General features: G+C 42.0%; 1 protein-coding gene across 6 annotated transcripts in view; it reads left to right on the forward strand.

Moving 5' to 3' along the window:
• Nucleotides 1–25,007, forward strand: part of WDR81 (WD repeat domain 81) — a 64,822-nt gene that overhangs the window by 38,996 nt on the left and 819 nt on the right. For 5 of the 6 annotated variants that reach the window (XM_033921498.1, XM_033921496.1, XM_033921500.1 and 2 more), the window contains 7 exons: nucleotides 1,996–2,183; nucleotides 6,860–7,041; nucleotides 7,918–8,083; nucleotides 9,038–9,203; nucleotides 13,109–13,786; nucleotides 14,466–14,611; nucleotides 17,635–17,814. In XM_033921498.1, coding sequence (XP_033777389.1) covers nucleotides 1,996–2,183; nucleotides 6,860–7,041; nucleotides 7,918–8,083; nucleotides 9,038–9,203; nucleotides 13,109–13,786; nucleotides 14,466–14,611; nucleotides 17,635–17,814 — 1,706 coding nt within the window. The remainder of the gene's footprint in view (nucleotides 1–1,995; nucleotides 2,184–6,859; nucleotides 7,042–7,917; nucleotides 8,084–9,037; nucleotides 9,204–13,108; nucleotides 13,787–14,465; nucleotides 14,612–17,634; nucleotides 17,815–25,007) is intronic. The other variant, XM_033921499.1, reaches the window with a different exon arrangement.

Raw genomic sequence — 25,007 nt, forward strand, 5'->3', positions numbered from 1 at the left:
AAGAAAAAGAACTACAGATATCAACAAGAAAGGAATAGAGCAAAGATAGAGAAGGCCAAGCAATGCTTTATGTGCTCAAAGTGCCAGAGCACCCTAAAAAAACTTGAGCAAACAAATGAGCTTTCCACAAAGCCCTGATTGTAGGATAGTGTGCAAAAGTGTTCCATAGCGTAGGTAGGAAGAAAAAAAAGCATGTTTTTATCATTGCAAGATCTTAATGTGATGTGAATGCTAAGATTCTTGATGTTATAGATGATAAATTAACTTTCCACCCACAGATAAGCTCTGTGATTCAAAAAAAGTTTACAAACTACGAATGATCTGATCAGTCACCACCCTATTAGAACCCTCATCTCTTAACATTCTATTGCACTCCTTGGCGATCTCGCAACTTGATTACTGTAATTCCCTATATCAAGGAATAACCCAAAAAGAGCTTAGAAGGTTACAAATCATCCAAAACACTGCAGTCAAATTAATATACAGAGCAAAAAAGTTTGACGATGTTACTCCACTCCTAATAAAATCCCATTGGTTACCAATTACCCATAGAATCACTTACAAAATCTTACTGCTCACATTCAAGACAATAATGATACACGCCCCAGGATTTATTGACAGATTACTCATTCCATACTGCTCTTCTAGGACCTTCTGATCCAGTAACCAACATCTCCTAAATATTCCTTCTCTTTGCCATCTCTTTTACGATACCACCAGAAAGAGGATCTTCTCAGTCACCACTCCTACACTTTGGAACTCTCTACCCCTGCACCTTTGGGAAAAGACACGAACTGATCAATTCAAAGCAAATTTTAAAACATTCCTATTCAAGGAAACTTATGATTTGTAATCCTTATCTTCAGAAATGCATATAGGCTACTGCCAAAGCCACAATTCTCAATACACCTTTCATGAAATTAAATAAGAGATTTATTATGGATCTCAAGCGCTCACAGTTGTACTGCCACTAGAACACGTCCCGGCGTATAACTTTCATGTGAGCTTTCATCGGTCCTTTAAACTCTTTTATTATTAATATAATATCAAATTCTTTTTTCTTTTAATCTCTACTTTTTATATATCATTTACTGTAATTATTATAATGATCGCCTTGTGTCGTTATTGTAATAGTATTTAACTCAGGAGTAGATTTAATACCTGGTCATATCTCCATATCTCGACGGAAGCCTATATGCAGTAACCTATATGCATTTTTGGTGATAAGAGTGTGGAGCACAAAATATCCTGAAGGAGTGATTTATCCCTATCTTCAGACCAATACAAAAGAAGGAAGAGCATATTCCCCACCAATTGTATTAACCCTTTTTTGTTCTTCTGTCCTACTGCGAATTGTATTTCTCCCCCTGTCCCTCCTGTTCCAATTTGTTTATGACTGTTTTGTCTTAATTATGTCTCCCCAATGATTTTATAAATTTTATATTATGATCCTGTACACCACTTAGACAACTTTTTTGGCGGTATATCAAATTTTAAATAAAACTTGGTAAAAACTTGATAAAATGATGAGAACTTTTGTGAATAGATATGCCAGTCCTTCTGAAGTAAATGACCCTTCAGAAGTGGTTTCTTAGCAGGAATGATGAAACAACTAGAGGCACCAGGTGCCAAAGTGACACAGCAGATAAGAACATAAGAATAGCCTTACTGGGTCAGATCAATGGTCCATGAAGTCCAGTAGCCCATTCTCACGGGGACCAGTACTTGTCCCAAACCCAAGGAGTAGCAATATTCCATGCTACCGATACAGATCAGTTTCCTATAAGGGAATTTAGTCTCAGGCATTTTTAAATTATGTAACTTGGGCCACGAGATCACATATCTTCACTGATAAAAGTGTGAAATGACCAAAGGAAGCACCAATTTTAATTATAGGATGTTCCCATCACCCCCAATCCATAATACCCCTGCAAATAATTTCTATCATGGAACTGAGTTATTTTAAAGTTTTGGGGATTATTTTTTTCTTCACAGGTCCCCATAGGCATCAGTTTGTGCCAAGTGGAAATGAGAGCTTTCCCTTAAACAGAAACATTTATCAAAAGAGGCTGGTGCTGGGGGACCAGTTGTCCAAAGCTGTTCTGGACTGTCTGATGCATGTGGCTCACCTTTACGGAGAACCTGTCCTCACCTATCAGTACCTTCCATACATCAGTTACCTGGTCAGTACTGGAGATAGGAGAGGGGAAGGAATGTGTGCTTTCACTGTATCTCTCATTCTGTTCATATTGCCAAATGTATAAGGGGGAACCCATTTTATGTTGTGGAATTTTTTTTCTGTTTCTCGCTAGCCTACATGCTTGATAAGAACAACATTTTTATCTTTGGGTGACCACTGATAACAGCATGCAGTCTTTATGACTGTTGACTTACTCTCCTCAAAAACGTAGAGAATACATTGATCTTGTTGATTACGATTAGAGAATGACATGGTGGCGGTTTACCCGCGGCCACCGCATTTTAGCCGCGGGTCACCGCCGAAAACGGGGAAGAAAACTAGCAGTCGCAGAGGTGACGGGGACAAGGCCATTCACCGCCCGCGGGGCGGTGAATGGGTCTTGTCCCCGCAGTGAGGCATGAAGGATCGCGCGGTCCCCGCAGCTCACACCCGCCTGCCCAATCGATTCTAGTGTTTAGCCAGCTCTCTCCCTTCTCCTCACCTTAGTTTGTAGATTTTCTTTTTCGGCGACCCGCACGCTATCAAAGAGCCGCTGCTGCTCAGTTTCGATCTTCTGCTCTGACGCAACCGGAAACAGGAAGTTGCAGCAGAGCAGAAGATTGAACACTGAGCAGCCGCGCGTGTGCGGCTCTTTGGGAAAGCGTGCAGGTCGCTGAAAAAGAAAGCCTGCAAATTAAGGTGAGGAGAAGGGAGAGAGCTGGCTAAACACTAGGATCGATTGGGCAGGCGGGTGGGGGCTGCGAGGACCGTGCGATCACCCGTGTTCCCGGCTCAGACTGTAAGGAGGGAGTGAAAGGGAAAAGGATTCTGGGCCAAGGTGATGAAAACGGAAAGAAAAACCCACAGCAGGAAAGAAAGGGAAGGACAGGCAGGTGAGCCAGATGCTAGAAGCAGGGGGGGGGGAAGAAAGAGGGAAAAAAGCTAGATGGGGTTGAAAAGAAGAGACACACTGGTATGGAAGAGGAAGATAGGGGAAATCTGGACACAGGAAGGAAACAGAAAGAGGGGAAATTATGTGCATGGGGCATAGGGACAGAGACAAAAAGGGGACATGCCATGGGGATGGTATATGGACACAGGGGGGGGCAATGGCAGATACATAGGGGAGATATTAGAAAAGTATATAAAATCGTACCCGTTTGAGGCTTTTATGTATGCAGCGGTGACGGGGCGGTGAATGGGGTTGCAGTGGCGGTGACGGGGCGGTGAATGGGGTGGCAGTGGCGGTGACGGGGCGGTGAAGGGAATGGCGGTGACGGGGCGGTGCAGAGGATGGTGAGACGGGGACGGGGCGGTGATGGGGACCAATTTTTTCACCGTGTCATTCTCTAATTACGATACTGTTCTATTGGTTCTCTTCCTTTCAGGGTTATATTGTACTGTCGGTTGTTTCCTTGCTGTCTAATGTTTTGTTGTTAAAAACGTTGTTTGTCACTGGAATTGTAACTCACTATGAAGCTTTTCTTCTTCTTTTTTTTTTTTTTTGGGGGGGGGAGGAATGGCAGAATAGCAAATACTTCAAATAAAGAAAAAGAGGCATACATTAAATAAATCTCTGCACATACATAGTTGAGGTGCTTTATGAAAGCGTAAAAACTTTAATCTGATGAAAGAAAATAGCATTTTATGACAAAAAAGTAACAATCTAAATAATATGATGTGTGCATTGGCTTATGGCTGCCATATAGTGCTCATGTGGTCAGCATGACCAGCCATGTGATTCTTGTTCCAGGAGGAGAGAACAAGGTCAGTGTGGGATGTAATTTAATTTCTACCTTTGTTTGCAAGTTTCTGCTTGTTTATTATATAGATTTGTGTGTCCGCTGTTATGGGATGCTTGATGTTTCATAGAAATATTAAGATTTTAAATTAAAGCAAGCAAAACGTAGATTTGTTGAAAAATAGTAGTTTTTGAAAAAAAAAAGTCACATGAACTCACTAAAAATTGAAATGGACACCAGGGGGAGTAAATGGTGTTTGTATGCACGGCAAGCCAAAAATAAAGAGCTTATTGCAGGGTTGCCTTACTACACTGTGAAACTTCCTGGGGCTTCTCCAGCCCATGGAAGACAGCCCTGCAAATCAGAAACATAGGGACACAGGAAGCACTTGTTTAATAGAGAAGGAACAGATATGTTCTTATATAGAAAAGGAGTGTAAGCTCAGGGTATGTCTTGGTGCTGCTGGCATAGAAGAATGAGCGCTAAGAGATGGTACTTCTGGAGACAGAGATGAGAGGAAGTTGCTAGACAGAATGACCTCTTACAAGCTAAGAAGAAATACTGCAGTGCCAGGAGTCAGGTTGTTAGGTAATGTACATATTAGAGATAATGTGACTCCCTTGTATTTGAAATTCCATTGGCTACCAAAAGGATTAAATTTTAGATCTTGATGTTAGCACATAGAGCATTATTTGAATTACAGCCTTCATATCTTTCTAACTTCCCCCCTCTTTTATGAACTCATAGCGTGGGTTTTAGCACCGGCAGCGGCGGTAACTGCTCCGACACTCGTAGAATTCCTATGAGTGTTGGAGAAGTTCCCGCCGCTGCCGGCGCTAAAACCTATGCTATGCGTTTGTAAAAGAGAGGGTTAGTGTTATTCTATGCGCCTAGGCAATTATTAAGATCACTGAACGATAACAGAATAGCTATACCTCATATATCAAAGGCTCATCTTGCCTCAACTAGAAATTGTGCATTTTTAAATTTGGTTCCAGTTTTATGGAATAGTTTACCTGTAGAACTGAGACAGGAAGAATATTTCTCAAATTTTTTAAAAGACATTTAAAGGCCCATTATTTTCAACTGTCTTGCTGAGCACCTTCAAAACTTAAGATTATATTATATATTTTGTATTATAGAGATGTATATTACTCAATTTATTTTTGTTTTGTCTTCCTATTTTTAAATGGAGTTCTTTTTATTACTTTGATTGGATTATGTTGTTAACCGCTTTGATAAACATAAGGTAAGAGAGCCAGGGCTTAAGCAAATGTGGTAGGCCTGAAGGCATCTGAGAGGGAAGAGAAAGGATGTTGGCCAAAGAAGTGGAATATGTATGACAAGGAGCTCAGAGGAGCGGAGTTGGGGGATAGCAAAAGCCAAAGAGTCGAGAGCAGCAGCAGTAGGAATGGATTTCTGAATCACTGGCCGAGCAGAACTTAGAACTGGATTACCTTCTCAAACTGTCCTTAGACCCTATCTTGGTGTCTGCACATTCTTCGGAACACAACTCAGTTGTCATCTAATGAGGCCAAATTTCCAGATTGATTAGCTTTGCACATAACATGACAGTAATGAACTTCATTCCTAAACCAGGGTATGTGGAGATTGATCTCTCGGTCTCTCAGATTTTTTGCTAATGCCTGCCATAGTACTTGCATTATGCTTAAGAGAGTGTCCTTCTGGAGTTATAACATGACGTTTATAGGCAATTTATCCAGATGTGCTTGAAAATTCCTTGTAATCTGGAACATATCTTTGTATCTTTCAGCTACATTTTCTTGATCTCTCACTGCATTCCTTGATATTTGAGAATCTCCTTTCTCTCCATCTGACTTGCAGAATAATCACTTGGAACTGACATCTTTGATTAATGCCTTTCTAGAGATTTTTTTCCTTTGATTTCCTGGCATCTATAATGCTTTTGGGGTTGTGATCCCTGTACTTTTTTGATACACCAATATTGTAATGTTTACAAGTTTCCAATTGATGAGATGTGTTATCTTATTTAGGGTTACCAGATGCCCTGGAAAACCCGGACATGTTCTCTTTTTAGAGGACTGTCTGGGTGCCTGGAGGGATTTCCAGAGCCTGGCAGCTTGTCTGGGTTTTGGAAGTCCCCGACCTCAGGACTGCGTCTGGCGAGCATCTGCGCGTGCGTGGACGTCGATGCGATGACTTCATACACATGCATATGACATCATCACATTGATGTCCACGCAGGCACATATACCCTCCAGATGCAGTCCCAATCTTGGGGAGGTTCGTGTGGGGGCAGAATGGGGCAGGACCAGGTGTCCTCTTAAATAATAGAGGAAATCTGGCAACCCTCATCTTTTTCTGTATAGAAATTTTCTGCCATCAAAAACTCCACAGCCATCTATCTATGAGCTCATTGACTGTTTCTATCTCTTTTATGGAAGACATCTGTAGATTTTGTATCAGTTTTTTCTGTGCTTGGAGGTGAGGCATGGCCTGGTGATGAGCTGCTGCCTTTGTACCCAGAGGTTGCGAGATCGAGTCCCTAGCCTGTTCCTTGTGACCCTGGGCAAGTCGCTTAATCCTCCATTGTCCTAGTTACAAAATAAGTACCTGTATATATATAAACAGCTTTGAGTGTGGCTGTATAACTACAAAAAGGCGATATACAAGTCCCTTTCCCCTTGCTATGAACCATCTGATCCATAATCCGCTGTCCCAAGCAGCTATCAATTGCTCATCCTTAGGTTTCAATTCACTTTTCCTTAACCATTCATTTGCCCAGTTTTGAAGGTGCTCAGCAAGACATGAAGAAAAAACCTTATTCCCTCCCCTCAGAGATGCACACCAATCCATTTGCTGCTGCTGTACTTTGTTACGACCTGTACTTGTTTGAGATGGGTGCTTGGTGCTTAAACAGTACTTCCAAAAACGTTTTCTCACTCTGGTTCTCTAGGTTTCCCCAAGCAGTGGTGGCCGATTAAACAGCCGGAAAGAAGCTGCATTACTGGCAGCTGTGTCTGTAATGCAGAGGATCATTGTTTACCTCTCGGACACTACACTGATGGACATTCTCCCCAAAATCAACCAAGAAGTCCTCCTGCCTGTTTTGGGTTTCTTAACCTCTCCCATCACCAGGTAATCCTGAATACAATAAACTGTATATATTATCTTTATTCTGAAGGAGTGAACGGTGCTTTGGTGTGTTTTTCTTTTCATGTACAGTATTTGGAATCAAGAAACTTTCTATTAAAACTTTCATACATCAAGGGTTGAGGATGCTGCAGCAGGAGCATTCACAGCCCTGGTGAGAGAGTGGGGGAAAGAATAGGAATTGTTATTGTGTAATAGTGACACCTAGTGGCCAAACTCATGTTCCTGTTTAACCAAGTTGCTGTTGCAGTGGTTGAGCTGAGATGGTGGAATATTTAAAAAAAAAAACCCAACCCACCTCATTTAATTGTGAATGAGGGTGTATAGTGACATAGTCTATCAGAAGTTGGTTAAAAGTGACCTGGAAATGATGTGCACTAAAGAAGTGTCCTCCAATATGTCTGGTGATTTGAAGATCTTTATTGTTCAAACATCAATAAAACACATTCATCGAATGTGTTTTATTGATGTTTGAACAATAAAGATCTTCAAATCATCAGACATATTGGAAGACACTTTTTAGTGCACATCATTTTCTTCTGGACAATTCCACTCTGTTTTGTGCATATTTGTGGTTGTGGTGTTGTTTTCCCCTGTTTATTCTGAAACTTTAAAGGTACAGGAGAAAATTGCCAAATCAAAAGGAAAGCTCACATACATGGCACTGCTGGAGTCTCCAGCAAGCAGTGTTTGAGGAAACACTTGCTCCTGAGTCCCAGGCTAGTCCTGCTAGGACATTCTGCCGGAGAGCTTGGGTTCTGGCTAACATGTCGCTGCTGTTGTAGAGGATGTTGGGTTATGAGACAGAACTCTGAGGTGTAACGTGGGAATTAGAGAGAATAACCGATGTCATCTATTCAGTTTCCCTAGTGGTTCCCAGGCTCGGATTGCTCTGTGTGTGAAAAGCTGCAACCTCATTGCCTTGATCTGTTTACGAATTGGAACTGAGATGGTGCAGCAGCACCTGAATGAGACCTTACAGATGTTCTTCAGCCCCTTCTCACTTCTTCAGCAAGCCCATGACCAGGTCTGATGTATTCTCAAATATGTTTTGTTTTACATTTATGCAATTTAAGTTCAAGAACTTGAAACAAGAATATAAAGCATACAGGATCAAGGCAAAAACTAAAACAGACAAAACCTGTTCTTTTCACATGATCAAGCAAATTCTCATTTTACACTATATAGCCCTTAACATACAGTAGCAAACCCAGGAGCCTAATTACCAAGCATAAAACACTTTCTCATTTGCTTCTGTGCTCACTAGACAGAGTAGAAATAGTCACTGGAAATAGGTATAAATAGTTCACTGTTAGTTGTTAACTTCACCATGTTTTAAGGAAGTTATTTTAGAAGCCTTTTATGCAATTTGCAGGTGTAAATACTGGCATTTACACATGCATATCCAATAATTGTAGAAAGCCAGGATTTACATGTGCAAATGGTAGGGGGGGGGGGGGCAGTTGGTTAGGGCGAGACTAGGGCCGGGACAAAATAAACTTGTGTATGTGCCTTTTCAGAAGGGGAATGCATGTCTGTAAGCACCAAGATCACCATTTAGATTCATACCTGCTCCTGGGCATGCCTAGGTTTTGTAAAAGTGTTCACTTTGGGCAGTACACTACAGGAAGAATTAGGGGACATTTCCTCTTAATCATTTAAATGTTGACAATTGCAAAATGGTAAGGGAGGGGCGTGTTAAATGTAGTCGACACATACATATTCATTCCTGCATCTATTTTAGAAGAGGCTTTTTATTGGCAGGTCTTTTCTAATATACTACTGTAATTTGGCACATCTTAACCTAGACATGTCAATTTCAATTTGTATGTTCTTTCTAAAAGCTGCCTTTAAATTAGGGCAGACTTTGTATATGTCTGGCAGCATTGTAGTTTGTGGGAATAAGCCCCAAGGTTACTGCGCTGGGATTCTTGGCAATCAGGATAAATCTTATTCATTACTTTCTTGTTCTTACTCATAGGGATTGAATTCAGAAATTTTGAGCTGTTCTGAGCCATTGTTGGTGGAACTCCGTTGCTTAGATGGGACAGTATTGACTGTTGACCTCTCTGTGCTGGAGGAGCTGGAGAAAGTGTATAATCCTGAGATGGCCTATGCTACCTACATTCCCTTCTCTTTTCTCATAGGTACTAAATTTTCTTTAGCGAATAAAGGAATGATCTGGGCATCATCATGAAACATGCCTTGAGTGAAAGCAGTAGTCACTTCTTCTAACCAGGCGTGGTAGAGGAGTGAAGATTCCTGGCAAAATGTGTTTGAGAATGCTAGAGATTCCCCAAAAAATACTTTCACCGAGAACAAGCAGGCATCATAATCTCATATATGGGTGATGTCATCTGCGGAACCCAGTACGGACATTGCCAAGTGCACTGTGCCTTCCTGCCCAACATCGGCACGTGGGACCAACAGTTCTATGTTTTCTGCAGTTCTAAGTTTTTAGTGTCTCCTCAGCACGTCAAACTTTGAAGTCATTTTTGTGTCTTCCCAATATTATTTTATTGTTGTTTTCTTCGTAATTTTTTGTTTTTATTTTTTTTCCAGTATTTTGTTTGTTTGATTAAATTATGTCAGCTTTTTGATTTTTGGCCTTTGGGCCACTTCAAAGCCCTTTTTTGACATAGGAAGCATCAACGTTTTTTGGTACACTTTTCACTCAAGCATCCCAGGCCATTGAGCCTTTTGACTTTGCATTGGCCATTTTTCCCTTCATGTCAAAGAGGGTGCTGAGTGGTTCAATTGTACTTGATTAATCTCACCAGTTTAAGCTCGGACCCACATAATTGGTATGTTCAGTGTCTAGGTCCTGAACATTGGGACATTTGCTTTGAACTCTGTGTATGCAAAAGAAGTCACTGAAAGCCCAACAAATCCAATGTGATAAACTTTTTGGTTTGACATTGAGCATGGCAGAAGATTTGACGCTTGACGCCCAACCTGCACTGGCACCGATATTGACACTGTGTGCACAGATGCTGCGTAAAGAACATCGAACATCAGGCACTCTGCAGAGACAGGACTCGACATTGTCTTTGTTCATGCCTCAAGATTGGTGGATGCTTCATGTAAGAAAGCTAAGAAGCGTGAACATTCCTCCCCTTCTAGGTTTGGCACAGCGTCTTCCCAGTTGTCTACCTCCTCGATGCATAGTAAGTGTTGACGCACTGTAGATTACTCTCCATTGCTGTAGGTCATATCTCCTCTCGGGCGTGTCTCGACACCAAGGTCTCCCACGCCCAGACAACCAGCATTGTAGACTGCTTCCACACCAAGGTCTCTTCAGTGTAGATGTTGGCTCTCTAGGAGGCAACCTGGGCTAATCTTAAACAAGAGCTTTTGGAGCTATTGCATATGCAGTCTTCACAGGCTTTAAAGTTGTCTATGCATGCTTCAACCCAGCCTTAGGAAACATTTAAGTGTTGATTGAGAATCAGGTCACACAACCCTGCTCTGCATTGTGGTCGGCATGGTTCCATTTGACCGGCCCTTGCAGCAGGAGAGATGCCCACTTTCTTCTGCTGCACTAAAATCCCTGACACGACAACCCCGCTTCAGCCCAATGCCCCCCTCACACACACACAGCAGGAGAGATGCCCACTCTCTCCTGCACTAAAAATCCCAACGTGACCACCCTGCCGCTACCCAACCCCACGCTCCCACACTTTCAAGTGAACCCCTCCCCTGTCTCCTCTACCCCCCTTCCCCCTTATCTCAACATAGATGAGCCAGAGGGATCCAGATAAAAGCTCCCACAATCAGTACGTGTGTGGCATTGTACTATCTTGACACAATAATTTAATAAGTTGGTTATAAACATCTGATGCCCAATATTTATATATTTATCAGAAGCTATGACAGTAAGAGTTTTATCATTCTATGTTTTCAACTCCCTTGACCCTGAAGAGAGTTTCATTTGAAACATGTATGTCGGGAGAGGTGGTTATGATAAGAAAAGAAAAAAACAGAATTCGCAGCTAAGTGCTTGAAATTGATTTTTATATTAGTAGTTGCAAAAACATATTTTAAAAATTTTAGATATGAAGAAATAAATTTATAGATAACTTCAATAAAAGCTAGACCGACAGAGTTTAGCAGTTGGAAGTATTGATTGCCCATCTGCATTCTGAAGGTCCATACAAAAATTCTCTTATACATGTAGCTGCTATATGTTAAGAAGTCTACAGGTAGCTGTATGATAAATGGAATAAGAATACAATTTGTAAATTAGTAATTTCTTCTAGAGACATGCTAGGAATGATTAAGAAGGGGATCACAAACAGATCGGTGAAGGTTATCATGCCGCTGTACCGGGCCATGGTACGCCCTCACCTGGAATACTGCATCCAGCACTGGTCACCGTACATGAAAAAGGACATGGTACTATTCAAAAGGGTCCAGAGAAGAGTGACTAAAATGGTTAAGGGGTTGGAGGAGTTGCCATACAGTGAGAGATTAGGGAATCTGGGCCTTTTCTCCCTTGAAAAGAGGAGACATGATAATGAAGGGATTCAAGATAATGAAGGGAATAGACTTAGTAGATAAAGACAGGTTGTTCACCCTCTCCAAGGTAGAGAGAACGAGAGGGCACTCTCTGAAATTAAAAGGGGATAGATTCCGTACAAATGTAAGGAAGTTCTTCTTTACCCAGAGAGTGGTAAAGAACTGGAATGCTCTCCCGGAGTCTGTTATAAGTGGTCTTCGTCTTTGTCGTAAGGCATATAGACTTCACCCTCCAGGGATTCAAGACAAGGTTGGACAAGTTCCTGCTGAACCAGAACGAACGCAGGTAGGGCTGGTCTCAGTTAGGGCACAGGTCTTTGACCCGGGGGCTGCCGCATGAGCAGACTGCTGGGTGTGATGGACCACTGGTCTGACCCAGCAGTGGCAATTCTTAAGTTCTTATGTTCTTACACGATCCTGGCAGCTTGGGAGTCCCACATGTGAAAATATGATGCCTGCTTGCCTCAGAGAAAACAAAGTTAGTTAGCTTTAGCAAGTATTCTCCGAGGACAGCAGGCATAAATTCTTACAACCCACCCACCTCTAGTTGACTTCTTAGCTTTTTTACTGAGTTGTTGGTTCTGTGTGCCCATTGCCGCAACAGGTACTTAATTGTTATCCACTGGGAGATTAACAGAGGTCCTTAGGGGTATCAGACGGCCCTCCAAACAGCATAGTTTGAAAGGGTAAATTCTTCATTTGCCCCGTGGTACCTCCTCCTCCTTACTTTTTTTCAGTTATATAAATATTGTTTTAAGAATTTATATTTTTTATTTTTTATATATTATAACTTTAGTACTTTAACTTATTCATATTGAATGTACTTAGCTTTCAACTTAGTATTCAGCTGCAAACTATTTCCCCGAATGTCAACGCGTTTCGAATTCTTTGTCAAGGCGACACGGGGACCTGAAAGCAAAGAAGAACGCAAACAAAGCACATGATTAAAAGACTGAAAATGGGAATAAGAAATATATCAAAACTTTCCCCCATAGTTATTTTTAAAGATCTTACCTACTATTTGACAATGCACAGCATACCAACTACCCGTATCGTAAAAGAGAAGCGGCTAACTAACTCTGAAGCTCTAAATACTCCCTCCCCTATGATGACATATCCGGAGATTACTCTGACACTACCTAAGAAGATTTTTAAAGGGACCTAACACTTCCTACAGATCAGCTTGAGCAAGCCAATCAGATGTGTGCCGACATTAGGTGGTGTGGACACTGCCTAAAGTTTTGAATTGACAGTGCATGACAGTGCATTTGGCAATGTCAGTACCGACTTCTGTGGACGACGTCACCAACATATGAAAATTTATACCTGCTGTCCTCTGAGAACACCTGCTACAAGTAAGTATCTTCACTTTCAGAACTGCTTCAGAACAAAGGAAATGTTTCACCAGTATATGTCTCGGGGTAAATGCAGAAAAGAATAAAAATATTAATGTGCTAATGGGCATGAGCATTTATGTTTCTAGGGCTTAATGTTTTGATGTGTGTGTTTTTATTATTATTTTTTTAAATTTAAGGAGATGTTGCAATGCGGAGGATTGTTCCAAACCATGAGCTGCTCTGGAAAATGACAACCGCGTACCAGGAGAGCATGACTCCAAACACCTTACAACTGTCCAATCATGATCCAGGATTCTCGTCGCCATTATCGAGCACTCCTTACACCACTCACGAAGCTGAAAACCAATCTGGCACTTTTGGAAGTGTCTTAGTTGGGAACCGTATTCAGGTACCTGATGACATTCAGCCGGACCGAAGTAGCTCAACAGCTCTCATTGCAGGTGCTGATATATTTCCTCCTGGCTATGATGATAACACTCTGAAACAGGACTTGCCTAGGAGTGCTCATATGCTGTGTGGAAATTGGCTGGCATACTGGCAATATGAGATAGGTGTGAGTCAACGTGAGGCGCATTTCCACTTCCATCAGATCAAGCTACAAAGCTTTGTGGGACACTCGGGCTCCATCAAAAGTGTCATGCCATTAAACGGCGAGGACTTCTTCCTGAGTGGCAGCAAAGATAAAACTGTCCGTCTTTGGCCTTTATACAACTATGGTGATGGCATGAGAGAGATTGAAGCTCGGTTCACCTATACTGAGCATAGAAAATCTGTATTCTACGTCGGCCAGTTGGAGGCTGTTCAAAACATTGTGAGCTGTGATGGTGCAGTCCATGTCTGGGACCAGTTTACAGGTAAGAGCAAAATGACATATCTGAGGGGAGGAGAGATTGTTTCTCTCTGGAGATGGCATACTGAACTTATATCCTTTCAAAATCTAATAAGCACCGCAGCTGTACCTTCTCTATCTGATAGATGTAATGGGTCAGGGTGAGCGCTCCTTGAAAAAGAAGCAGGGTCAACACACAGTTTAGTGAGGAGTCAAGGTCCTCTCTAATGTGAAATAAGGCATGGAATGATCTGTTAACAAATACCATTCAGATTGTTTCCATTGATAGTCACATACTGGCTCTACAGACTGGAAATCTAAACGACTGCTTTTCCATCCTCATTTTCTCATGGTTGGTATGCTCTGGGCTGTCTGTGTAATGTATAAACAGATCAACATTATATGCATTCTACTAGCTGTTTTTAGTCTCATCAGTGCCTTAAATCTGTCCTTTTGGCTTCTTAGGATTAACCGTGGCGAGGAAAGAAATAGGCAGTATCATCCATCACTTGTTCTAACTTGCAGTAATGATGCAGAAGCTGCTGAAATGCAGAAAGAGCAGTTCCCACTCCTCTGAACATTATTTAGGGTCCTAGGTGGCAGCACCATTGGTTTTGAAGTGGATTATGTGTACTATTTGTGCAATTCTGTAGTGCTGCTTTCTTATATAAGTTTTGTGTTTTTTTTTTTTTAATTTTTAAAAGGTAAAACTCTCTCTACATATGAACCTGCAGACAGCAAGACCCCAATTACAGCTGTTGCCACCATGCCTTCTCCATACTGCAGCGTAACATTTGGGAGTGCAGATTCTGTCCTGCGATTTATAGATCACCGGAAACCAGGACTACAGGTATCTTCTTCCCCTGGAACATTCTATAGGATCTCAACACACCAGCATCTTCATTGTTCACAATATATGAGTATTAATGGGTTTATATAACCAAATCACTTGGTCACTGTTTCTATATTCATGTGAAATTTCATCTCTTTCATAGAACCTACAAAGAACAGATTGGATGTTTAATGTAATCATTACATGGAAATACAAGTTAATAAGAAATACAAGGTGATACTTTTAATTGAACTGGCAGTACATTTCTTAACTAGCTTTCAGGGCAAAATGAGCCGGTTGTAAGTGAATTAATTAAGATCTGTCACCCTTCCTTGACTGCTGTTGCACAATTTTTCAGTTTCACTTTCATTATATTTTGGAATAGAAAAGTACATGCAATTCAGATTTAATTTAATTGCAGACATTTATATTTCACTTTTACATGAAAAAAACTTAAAAGCTACCATACATAACAGAATAACTCTCCTATTGAAAAGAATAAAATTCAAATGCATCAAAGAAAAACATAGATACAAAAATATTATAACATTAAAAGTATTAGAACACTTCCTTAAATATAACAATTATACTATACTGTACATTAAAACCCCTCCCCAATAAAAAAAGAAAATCCAAAGTGCTCATGGTTAACATTTAAACCATGTTCATGTACCGTATATACTTGAATATAAACCAAGATTTTTGGGCCCAAAAATGGGGGTCTAAGTTTATATTTAGGTCTGCACTGACCCACCCACCTCCTGAACCTGTTGCAGGGCTCTGTGGGGCCTACCATGAGACAGGTGGTTCAGCGGTGGGCCAGGATAGGAAGGATCCCTTCTGTCTCCTGTCCTGGCCGACTCTAATAACATTTACCTCCTTTCCCCTCCCCAGTGTTCCTTTTAAATCCCTGGTAGTCCAGCGGTGGGCCGGAACAGCAGGGATCCCTCCCACTTCCTGTCTCAGCCGATTTTGAGAATGTTTACCTCCTTCCCGCCTCCCCTGTGTACTTTTAGAATCCCTGGTGGTCCAGCGGTGAACTGTGGCAGGAGCAACTTTCCTTCACTCCTGTCCTTGCAGAGCCGCTAGCTGATTGGCTGCCACAAGTTCGCTACTGACCACCACAAATTCTAAATGTACTTGGGGGAGGCGGGAAGGAGGTAAAAATTCTCAGAATCAGCTGGGATAGGAGGTGGGGAGGGATCCCTGCTGTCTCGGCCCACTGCTGGACCACGAAAACTTACAGCAGGCCTGATGGAGGCCTGCACGGCATTGGGAGGGAGTGGGGGGACAAGGTACAGAACTGGGCAGGGAGGGAGGGGGCTGGGTGCAGAGACGGGCAGGGGAGTCAGTGAAGGGGCTGGATGCAGAGCCTGGCAGAGCAGGGAAGGAAGGGGGGAGGAACAGGGTGCAGAGCCTGGCAAGGTAAGGCACTGTACTTAAATATTACCCCCCTCCCCCAATTTATATTTGAGTCAACCTTTTTTCCTCCTTTTTGGGGGGGAAAAAAGGTTACCTTGGTTCATATTCGGGTCAGTTTATATTTGAGTATATACGGTATTTGTGCTACCTAGTATCTCCTGATCATCTATCAGCTATTATTCTATGAGTTTTATCTTAACATTGTAACAGGACCCGCTCTCTTCTGCAGGGGGAAAATAGTAACATAACAGTAGACAGCAGAAAAAGGCCAGTTGGCCCTCCAGCCTGCCCAGTTATTCCTGTACACACTGCAAGGATCTATCCCAGCTGCTAGTCATAAAAGCACCATTGATTTTAGGATGTTGCTTTTTATCCAAGATTGTGTTGTCTTTTTCTGTTGTTCTTTTCCATCATATGGAGAAGATCCCACCTGATTTCAAAAAGCCTGACACCAAATTGGAACCTGCAAATTATGCCATCAAGTTGCATAACTCTCAACATCTACTAAATCTAATGAGATTGCCTGAACATCTGTCAGTACTGAGCCAGTTGTTTTCTGGGGAATTGCAGTCTGCTGGTAGCGACCCCAAAGCCTGTGCTTTCACTAGGCTGTGTTTTTCTTTGTTTGCCCTTAATTTCTGTGCATTTGTAGAGAAACCACAGAAAGGATTTTCAGGGAAATGGGGGGAATATTTTTTCACTGTGTATTAGACTCCCCTCCCCATTTCTTGCCTTTAGCTGAATTTGGTAGTTAGTGAACAGCAACAGCAATTTCTTCTGCTGCTTATGTGATTTCAAGACCCCGCTGTTTCTTTTTTTTTTTTTTTGACTCGGGGATGGAATTTGGCACTGTGACCTTCATTTTCAACTATATGGGGATTTTCTACTTGTTTGCATCCCCCTCCCATTCCAGTCCAGTCATGGCAGCAGCAGTTCTCAATATAACGCTGCAATGTTGCACCTTACATCTGACTGGTAGATGTCACCATTGTACAGTGCCTTGATTCAAGAAGTGAAGGATCTGAACTAGGAAGTCACTGCAGGTTCCTCTGCATGACAGTCAGTATTCTGTGGAATCATTTGCAGCAAAATACTTTGAATTACAAACATTTGCCAGAGGTTGTGGTAAAAGCGGATAGCGTAGCTGGTTTTAAGAAAGGTTTGGACAAATTCCTGGAGGAAAAGACCATAGCCTGTTATTAAGACATGGGGGAAGCCTCTGCTTGCCCTGGATCGGTAGCATGAAATGTTGCTACTCTTTGGGTTTTGGCCAGGTACTAGTGACCTGGATTGGCCACCGGGAGAACGGGCTACTGGGCTTAATGGACCATTGGTCTGACCCAGTAAGGCTATTCTTATGTTCTTATTTATATGCGAAGTCTCAGAGAAAGGGACCTGTGTGGGTTTCATAGCTCCATATAGTATGCTATCTTTTAGATTATTTTTATATTGGTCCAATAAAAGATATCACAAACTAATCAGGTTTGTAGCATATAACAATGGGTATATAGAAATCACAGGCTGTATAAAATTCTCTATATGGGTTAGGGGGTCCATTAGGCCAGCTTTAAGTCTACATTTTATTATTTAACATTCAGAAATCTGCTTTTTTTTAACAGCATGAGTTCAAACTGGCAAGTAACATGAATGCTGGGTTAATCCGTTATCTGACAGTGAGTCCAAGTGGCCGCAGTGTTGTGGCAGGATATTCCTCTGGATTTATTGTGCTGCTGGATACCAGGACAGGCCTGATCCTAAGAGGGTGGCCAGCCCATGAAGGCGACATCCTACATATGAAGGTGAAAGTTGATGTGGCTGTACGCCAACACAGTTTGATTCACAAATGTTGCATTGTTTAGTAAGTGAGTTGTGTGTATGTGAGGTGTTACGTTAAAATATTCCATTATATTTTGCATGAGTAAAAGCTAGCTGCCAAGATGCTGCGTTGTGCTTGGGGTCCTCTTGAAGTCAGATGTAAGATGTGGTTCTAGATACGGCACCATGGAGCTCTGTGTATGGATAGGGTAAACCAGCTATTTTCTGGTGCATTTCATTTTCTAAAGATTTTCTGTAGATTCATTCTAATGAATAACCCTTGTCCATATTTACCTGACCTCAGTGCTCAGTGTTACAGATTCTTTCACCTTGACACAGAACAGGTTAAACAAAGTGTATTTGCACAGGGCTTGTTTACTAGTGCAGAGAAGCATTGACCGCTGTCCAGCCTTGAGGACTAATTCTGTAATATTCATTTTAATGTAGCATTTTGCACATATAGGAGGCATTCTATAACTTGCACAGAAAAATCGCCACTGAGCACTCTGGTTGAGTGCTGTTTTATAGAATAACTCTTAGAGCCAACCCCTGTGCCCATAGTTGGGCGCCAGTATTTACACTAGCTGAAACCTGATATAAATGCCAGCACCCAACCCCCAGTCAAAAGTAAGACATTGATGAATGCGTAGCCACTAACGTTTTCAATGTCCGTTGTATCCTTTATTTATCTCGTATAAATTCTTCTAGGGCTTCAGACATGCCATTAGGTGCCAAACATTTCTATAGTCACCGATCAAACTTTCAGCCATGGCTTCCTCACTAGCCCCATTTATATTATTTTTTCACGTTTTTTTCTTTTTTATCAAAGTGCTAAGTGCTATAATTTAACTTAATAACTTATTTCTTATATAAGCTTAAAACTTATCATAGCTTAGTTAACTTATCTTAATTCAGTCTTTTCTCATATTATCATCGGGAAGGGACCTGTCATTCGACATGTTTCGCCTCTTGGCTGTTTCAAGAAAAGTCCCCCCTTTTCAAACTTATTCGTACCATCCCGATCTGTATAGTAATAAGTTTGAAAAGGGGGGACTTTTCTGGAAACAGCCAAGAGGCGAAACATGTCGAATGACAGGTCCCTTCCCGATGATAACATGAAAAAAGACTGAATTAAGATAAGTTAACTAAGTTATGATAAGTTTTAAGCTTATATAAGAAATAAGTTATTAAGTTAAATTATAGCACTTAGCACTTTGATAAAAAAGGAAAAAACGCGAAAAAATAATATAAATGGGGCTAGTGAGGAAGCCATGGCTGAAAGTTTGATCGGTGACCATAGAAATGTTTGGCACCTAATGGCATGTCTGAAGCCCTAGAAGAATTTATATGAGATAAATAAAGGATACAGCGGACATTGAAAACGTTAGTAGCACCCAATTTCTGGCATTTGGGTGCAAAAATGGGACTATTCTATAACCCTGCGCACAGCTTTGTGGAATGCTCCTCCCCCTCCCCTTTTTGAGTTGTGCAAGGGGTTATAGTATAGCGTGCAGGCAAATTCCAATTACCCATTAACTGCAATAATTTAATTGCTAGTTAATAGTTTGTTAGCTGATTAAAATGCACATGCATCATAGATCTGCATCCAATTTCTGGTGCCAAAGTCTCAGTGCTATATATAGAATCTGGGGATAAAGGTTAATTCTATAATAGGATTCCTACTAAAGATGCTTTTTATGGAACCTGTTTCAGCCTTTTTCCATAATGAAAAGTAGGCGCCTTCTTCTTTATAGAATACTAGTATAGGTGGCTGAGAATGTGCTTAAATGTAAGAAGTGATCACTCGCACCAGCCATATGTGCTCAACAGCATGTAAATTAGTCTATAATTTACATACATACCTCTGTACTGCACCCAAACTTCACTGTCTTATTTATGCGCCATCAGATCTTGGTATATAGTTTCTCACTAGTTGATGTTCTTTTAAGAGTCATTTGCACATGCAAGTGCCTAGAATACCATCATTTGCTCAACCTTTTGCCAAGTGCAACTAGGTGGCCCCTTACAGAACGACTCCCATATTGGAATTTTCTAACAAAAGTATATGTTGCATAGGTAGAGGAGAAATTACCCCTTCCTGTTTGGCTCTTGCTCTGAATGTGAACAGATGTTCTTCCTGTGACTCTCTGTGCTAGTGTTTGTGAAATGATCTCTTTCTAGGCTGCTAAATTGGAGGCTCAGGTCATAGATGATTGTTTGTCAGTGTCGTGAAAAATGGTGGCATCCAAAAATAAGTCCTAAATATAGAAAATTACTCTAGTGGCTATACTTGTAACCGTAATTAATCCATAGACTTTATATCACAAACATCTGGTTAAACTATAATAGTCACCCATTCATACATGAATATTCATAAGGAAATACTTTGATACTCGATCCTCAGAGGGTTGATCTCCCGTTGGTTCAGGTGAACAGAGCTCACCGAACCCAATCTTCATAGGATCTCATGGGATCAAAATATAACGTTTTCTTCTATATATTTTTTTTCTTTAATTCTTTTTATATAAATAGTGAGTATAAAACTTTCACTTAACTTGTAAGGTTTATTTTTAAGAGAGGAGCGCCTCCACCAACATGTCCATGTTTCATACACCTTCCTCAGGGTCGAGGCTCCCTTATTTATATCTGTAAGACATTAAACGTACTTAAATACCAAGCATTCACCCAATCTATAATTTCAAATAATCTTAATTAATCTCGTATGGCTAACCAAGCCCCACCACTTATGTTGTAATAACAATAAATTTCAGCTTACTGTCTTGTTCAATAGAACTCGCTCCGTTCGATATACTCTCATTCTAATTTTAGAGCGTCTGTCGTCATATCCGGTTTTTTAAACCCTTTGGGAGGACCACCCCCCAAGCATTGCATCAGAAAAAACCACGAGAGATTGTAAATAAAGTCACACTAAGGACATCCAATCAATCTCCTCGTTTAATCCATTGGGAGATAAAGCATCTAGCAAGTAAATCCATTTTTGCTCTTTTATATTGAGAGCTTTTTTATAATTCCCACCCTCCTTCCCTATTTTTCAGAATCTATAATACGCCACTTTATATCAAGCCAAGAGTGTTTCTTTTGGACCCAATGATTTACTATAGGTGCCGTATCTGTTACCATATGAACTCTAGATTTATGTTCATTCATATGTGTCTTAATTGAACGCTGCGTCCTGCCTACGTAAACCTTGTCACAGGGGCACTGAATGATATAGATAACATTGGTGGTGTTACAGTTAGTTACTTCTTTAGATGGTATAACCATTCCCGTAATGGGATGTGTCCATTTATTTCCTACAATAGTTAGAGAACACCACTGACAGTTACCACACCCCCCATGATAACCCAGTTGGTAAGTATTTCCTTATGAATATTCATGTATGAATGGGTGAATATTATAGTTTAACCGGATGTTTGTGATATAAAATCCAAAATAAATAGCATTTACCTAGAGGCTCTACTTGGTGGAATGACTAGTGAATGCCTCTGAGGAGAAAAGTCTGATATTCAGATTACAACAGTTTTACGTACAGGTGATTCAGAGTGACCGATGGCCAGAATATCAGCTATGTCACAAATAGTTTTCACAACCCAGAGAGAGAGGTAGAAAGATTTGCAAAGATAAGAGTGTTTAGAGTAGAGATTAACAGTAACTGCAGCCCTGTGAATCTTTTTGGTAAAGGGTTGCAGGTTATACAATTGTAAACCTTCCCAGCAGGGGATCCTCCCAAAATGTGTATAGGAGTGCTGATTGTTGAAGTTCCTAGCTATCCTAATAGGAAGTACATATAAGGCCCATGATCATCTACAGTGATGCTGCAGCAAGAGCAAGGACCTCAAAATTAAATCTGTTGCTGCAGAATTGACCAATCCATTGTGGGAAACCAGGGGCTAGTTCTAGGAAGAGAGAGGGACTAACACATAGTATCTGTCCCCTTTTCTTTACACTTTCCCCCAAGCTGGCCGGTGGTAGAAGGAGAGTGGGTGGTGCCTTAGGCCATGTTGTTGTCATCTGCTGTCCAGGACCAGCTCAAACTTTCAATGACATGGCAGTGGTTCATATGGTTCAGAGCATGAGTTGGGCCCAAGGTGACAGTGGAGGAGCAGTGGCCTGGGGCAGCACTGCTTTTCATCTCCTTATGCCATAGATTATCACTGGGAAGATTGGCAGGGGGAAAGGGAGAGGGAATTGAGGAAAATGAGCATATGGGTGGAAATGGAAGAGAGGAAGCTGAATTGGATGGGATTAAGTGAGGGCTAGAGGCGCTTTGAGGGGATTGGCTCAGAGAATTGGTATAGAGGGCAACTGAGAGTGGGCATGGGACTTTTGGGGGGAGTGTACCAACTGTTTGGGGGTTAGAATGTGTGTGGGCAATGTAGATTGAGGGGTGTATGATAAGTTGGCAGAAATGGGTGAATGTGAGATGTAGAGAAAAAAATGAAAGCAAAGGATTAGCACTGGGAAAAGTGCTAAAGAGAGTTAGTATTAGAATTTGGAATATATTGATGTGTGTGAGAGATGGAATCTGCACTGGGGAGAATGTGTTCACAGTACAGGGGACCAAAAAGGGCTAAGGGCTAGATTCACTAACCTGCCCGAATCGGAACAATCTGTTTCTGATTCGGGCAGGTCCGACTGATTCACAAATCAGTCATATTCAAATGGAGGCGATCAGAGGAATGCCCTCATTTGCGAGCAGGGATTGCAAATGTGCAATCCCCATGCATGCGCAGACCCTGACAGTAGTGACAGGAGAAGCAGCCTCCTGTCACTGCTGTCAGGGCTTGTAATTTTTTTTTTAATCGGGTAGTTATTTTGCGTGTTTTACACATGCAAAAAAAATAAAGCCCCCCCTCCGGAACTGTTTCCTCCCTCCCCAAACCCCTACAAAATGTCCCCCCCCCCCCAACGTGGCCCCACCGATGCCCCACAAAAGGCAGGAGGGATGCCAACTCCCACCTGCCATGTGAAACCCCATCCTGATCTGGCCAGCCCACCTCCCTCCCTCCCTACCTGTGGCTCTACCTAGACTGGCCGGCCCGCTCCCCCTTACCTTTAAGAATCGTTGGGAGCAGGAGGGGGTGCTCATTCCCTCCTGCTCCAGGCCTCCTCCGAGGACGGCAGGATGACCGGCCAAGGCCACTCCCTTCCCATACCTTAATATTGTTGGGAGCAGGAGGGGTGCTCAGTCCCTCCTGCTCCACACCTCCTTCGCTGAGTGTGACCTTAGGCCACGCCCCGATGCATCATCTGATGTGCAGGGAGGGGCCTAAGGCCCTGATTGGCTGAGGCGCCCCAGGCACAGTTACCAACAGGTCTGCAGCAGTTGGGTTTGTCAGTAGTAAAACCTGATTTTGCATGGGGTTTTACTAATTTGCATGGGAGGATTGGGATCGGATCGCTACAGGCGTTAGTGAATAGTGCAGGAGGGAAATCTGGTCGTAAAGGGCTCGCAAACCGATCGGTACACGATCGGTTTGCTAAGTGAATCTAGCCTTAAGTTAGGTCAAGAGAAGGAGAATTTGCGTTGATCTTTGGGAACAGAACTGGTGAAATTGTACACTCTTGCGGCTGGCCTGATTATCCAAAATAGGGTTGAAAATGAAGTTTGCAGATAGCACGGGCTGTTTAAAAACTGCCCTGTTTACAATCAGATCTATTCAGAGATGGAACATAATTGTTACAGAATTTCAGAATCTTTGATTTACATTTTCTAACATTGCTGCAGAATTGTCCCATAAACTGCCTCAGACAACTGGGTTGTGTGCTTCAGGATACAGCATTTAAATGGATGGGGCTATGGAGTTCAATTTCAAAGTACTTAGACACACAAGGTACCATAGGTTTCTATGGCTGGAGGTGGCACCTATAGGTTTCTATGGTGCTTTCTATGCCTAAGTGCTTTGAAAATGAGCCTCTTTATCTATCATATAGGAAATTTGGCATTTCGGAGCTCAGAGCTGTTTCTTCCAGTAAGGTTTTATAGGAGAGCGAAACACGGCTCCTTGTTTACCAACTTCTTCCTGTATGAATTTGTGGCAGAGTGAAAAAGGGGAATTATGAGCAATCCGGTTATTATTGTTGGGATTTTCCTTAGGCAGGGGATCTGCTTCTGAAACCTAGGGACAGTTTAGTTTACCAATTATGGAATGACCTTCCTCTAATTTTGAGGTGTCCCAGTTTTCTCCAGTCTTTCTGTAAATCTTTAAAAACTTTTCTATTTGCTAAACATTTTGAAAACTAATTCTCTTGTACTTTAGATTATCTTTAAACTTATTATTAACCGCGTTGAGCTTCCTCTGGTTGAAGACCCGGTATATAAAGTTAAGTTTTAGTTTAGTTTAGTTTAGCCTTGAGTTTGTTACCAGAGGGTTACAGATAAAATCTCCAGGCTTCTTCCCATGGAAAAATACACTGATATTGTTAAGTGCTGTGCTGAATCTATATATATATATAATCTAGTCTTTAAGCCATTTACATTAACGGGTGCTAGAATAGATGTCTGTCTTTCTTTCTGCCTCTTTCTCCTTGGCCGCTGTCTGTCTGTCTCTCTCTCTCTCCTTAGTCGCTTTCTGTCTGTCTGTCTTTCTGTCTGTCTCTCTCCCTGGCCCTCTGTCTGTCTGTCTTTCTTTCTTTCTCTCTCTCCATGGCCGCTGTCTGTCTGTCTCTCTGGCCACCTGTCTGTCTGTCATTCTTTCTGTCTGTGTCTCTCCCTGGCCCCCTGTCTGTCTGTCTTTCTTTCTTTCTCTCTCTCCTTGGTTGCTGTCTGTCTGTCTCTCTGGCTACCTGTCTGTCATTCTTTCTGTCTGTGTCTCTCCCTTACCCCCTGTCTGTCTGTCTCTCTCCCTGGCCCTCTGCCTGCCTGTCTCTCTCTATTGCGCCATGTCTCTCTGTGGCCTCCTTTTGTCTCTCCTCCCCCAGAGCAAACCAGGATTGCTGCTTGCCCTCCAGCACACCCCTCCCCCAAAGTAGCCCCTGTTCCCTTCCCTGTGCAGCAGTAGCAGCCAGATGCCTCGCAGCACCCGCACCCTGTCGGCCTTGTCCAGGCCGAAAGACACCCTCCTGCCGTTGCTCTTGCCGTCACTGAAACCGCTGCACGCGCCGCAAGCCACCACATGCGCTGCAAATGAAACACAGCCATGGAGGCACAAATCAA

The sequence above is a fragment of the Geotrypetes seraphini genome, chromosome 15 (assembly GCF_902459505.1).
Source record: "Geotrypetes seraphini chromosome 15, aGeoSer1.1, whole genome shotgun sequence".
NCBI lineage: Eukaryota > Metazoa > Chordata > Amphibia > Gymnophiona > Dermophiidae > Geotrypetes > Geotrypetes seraphini.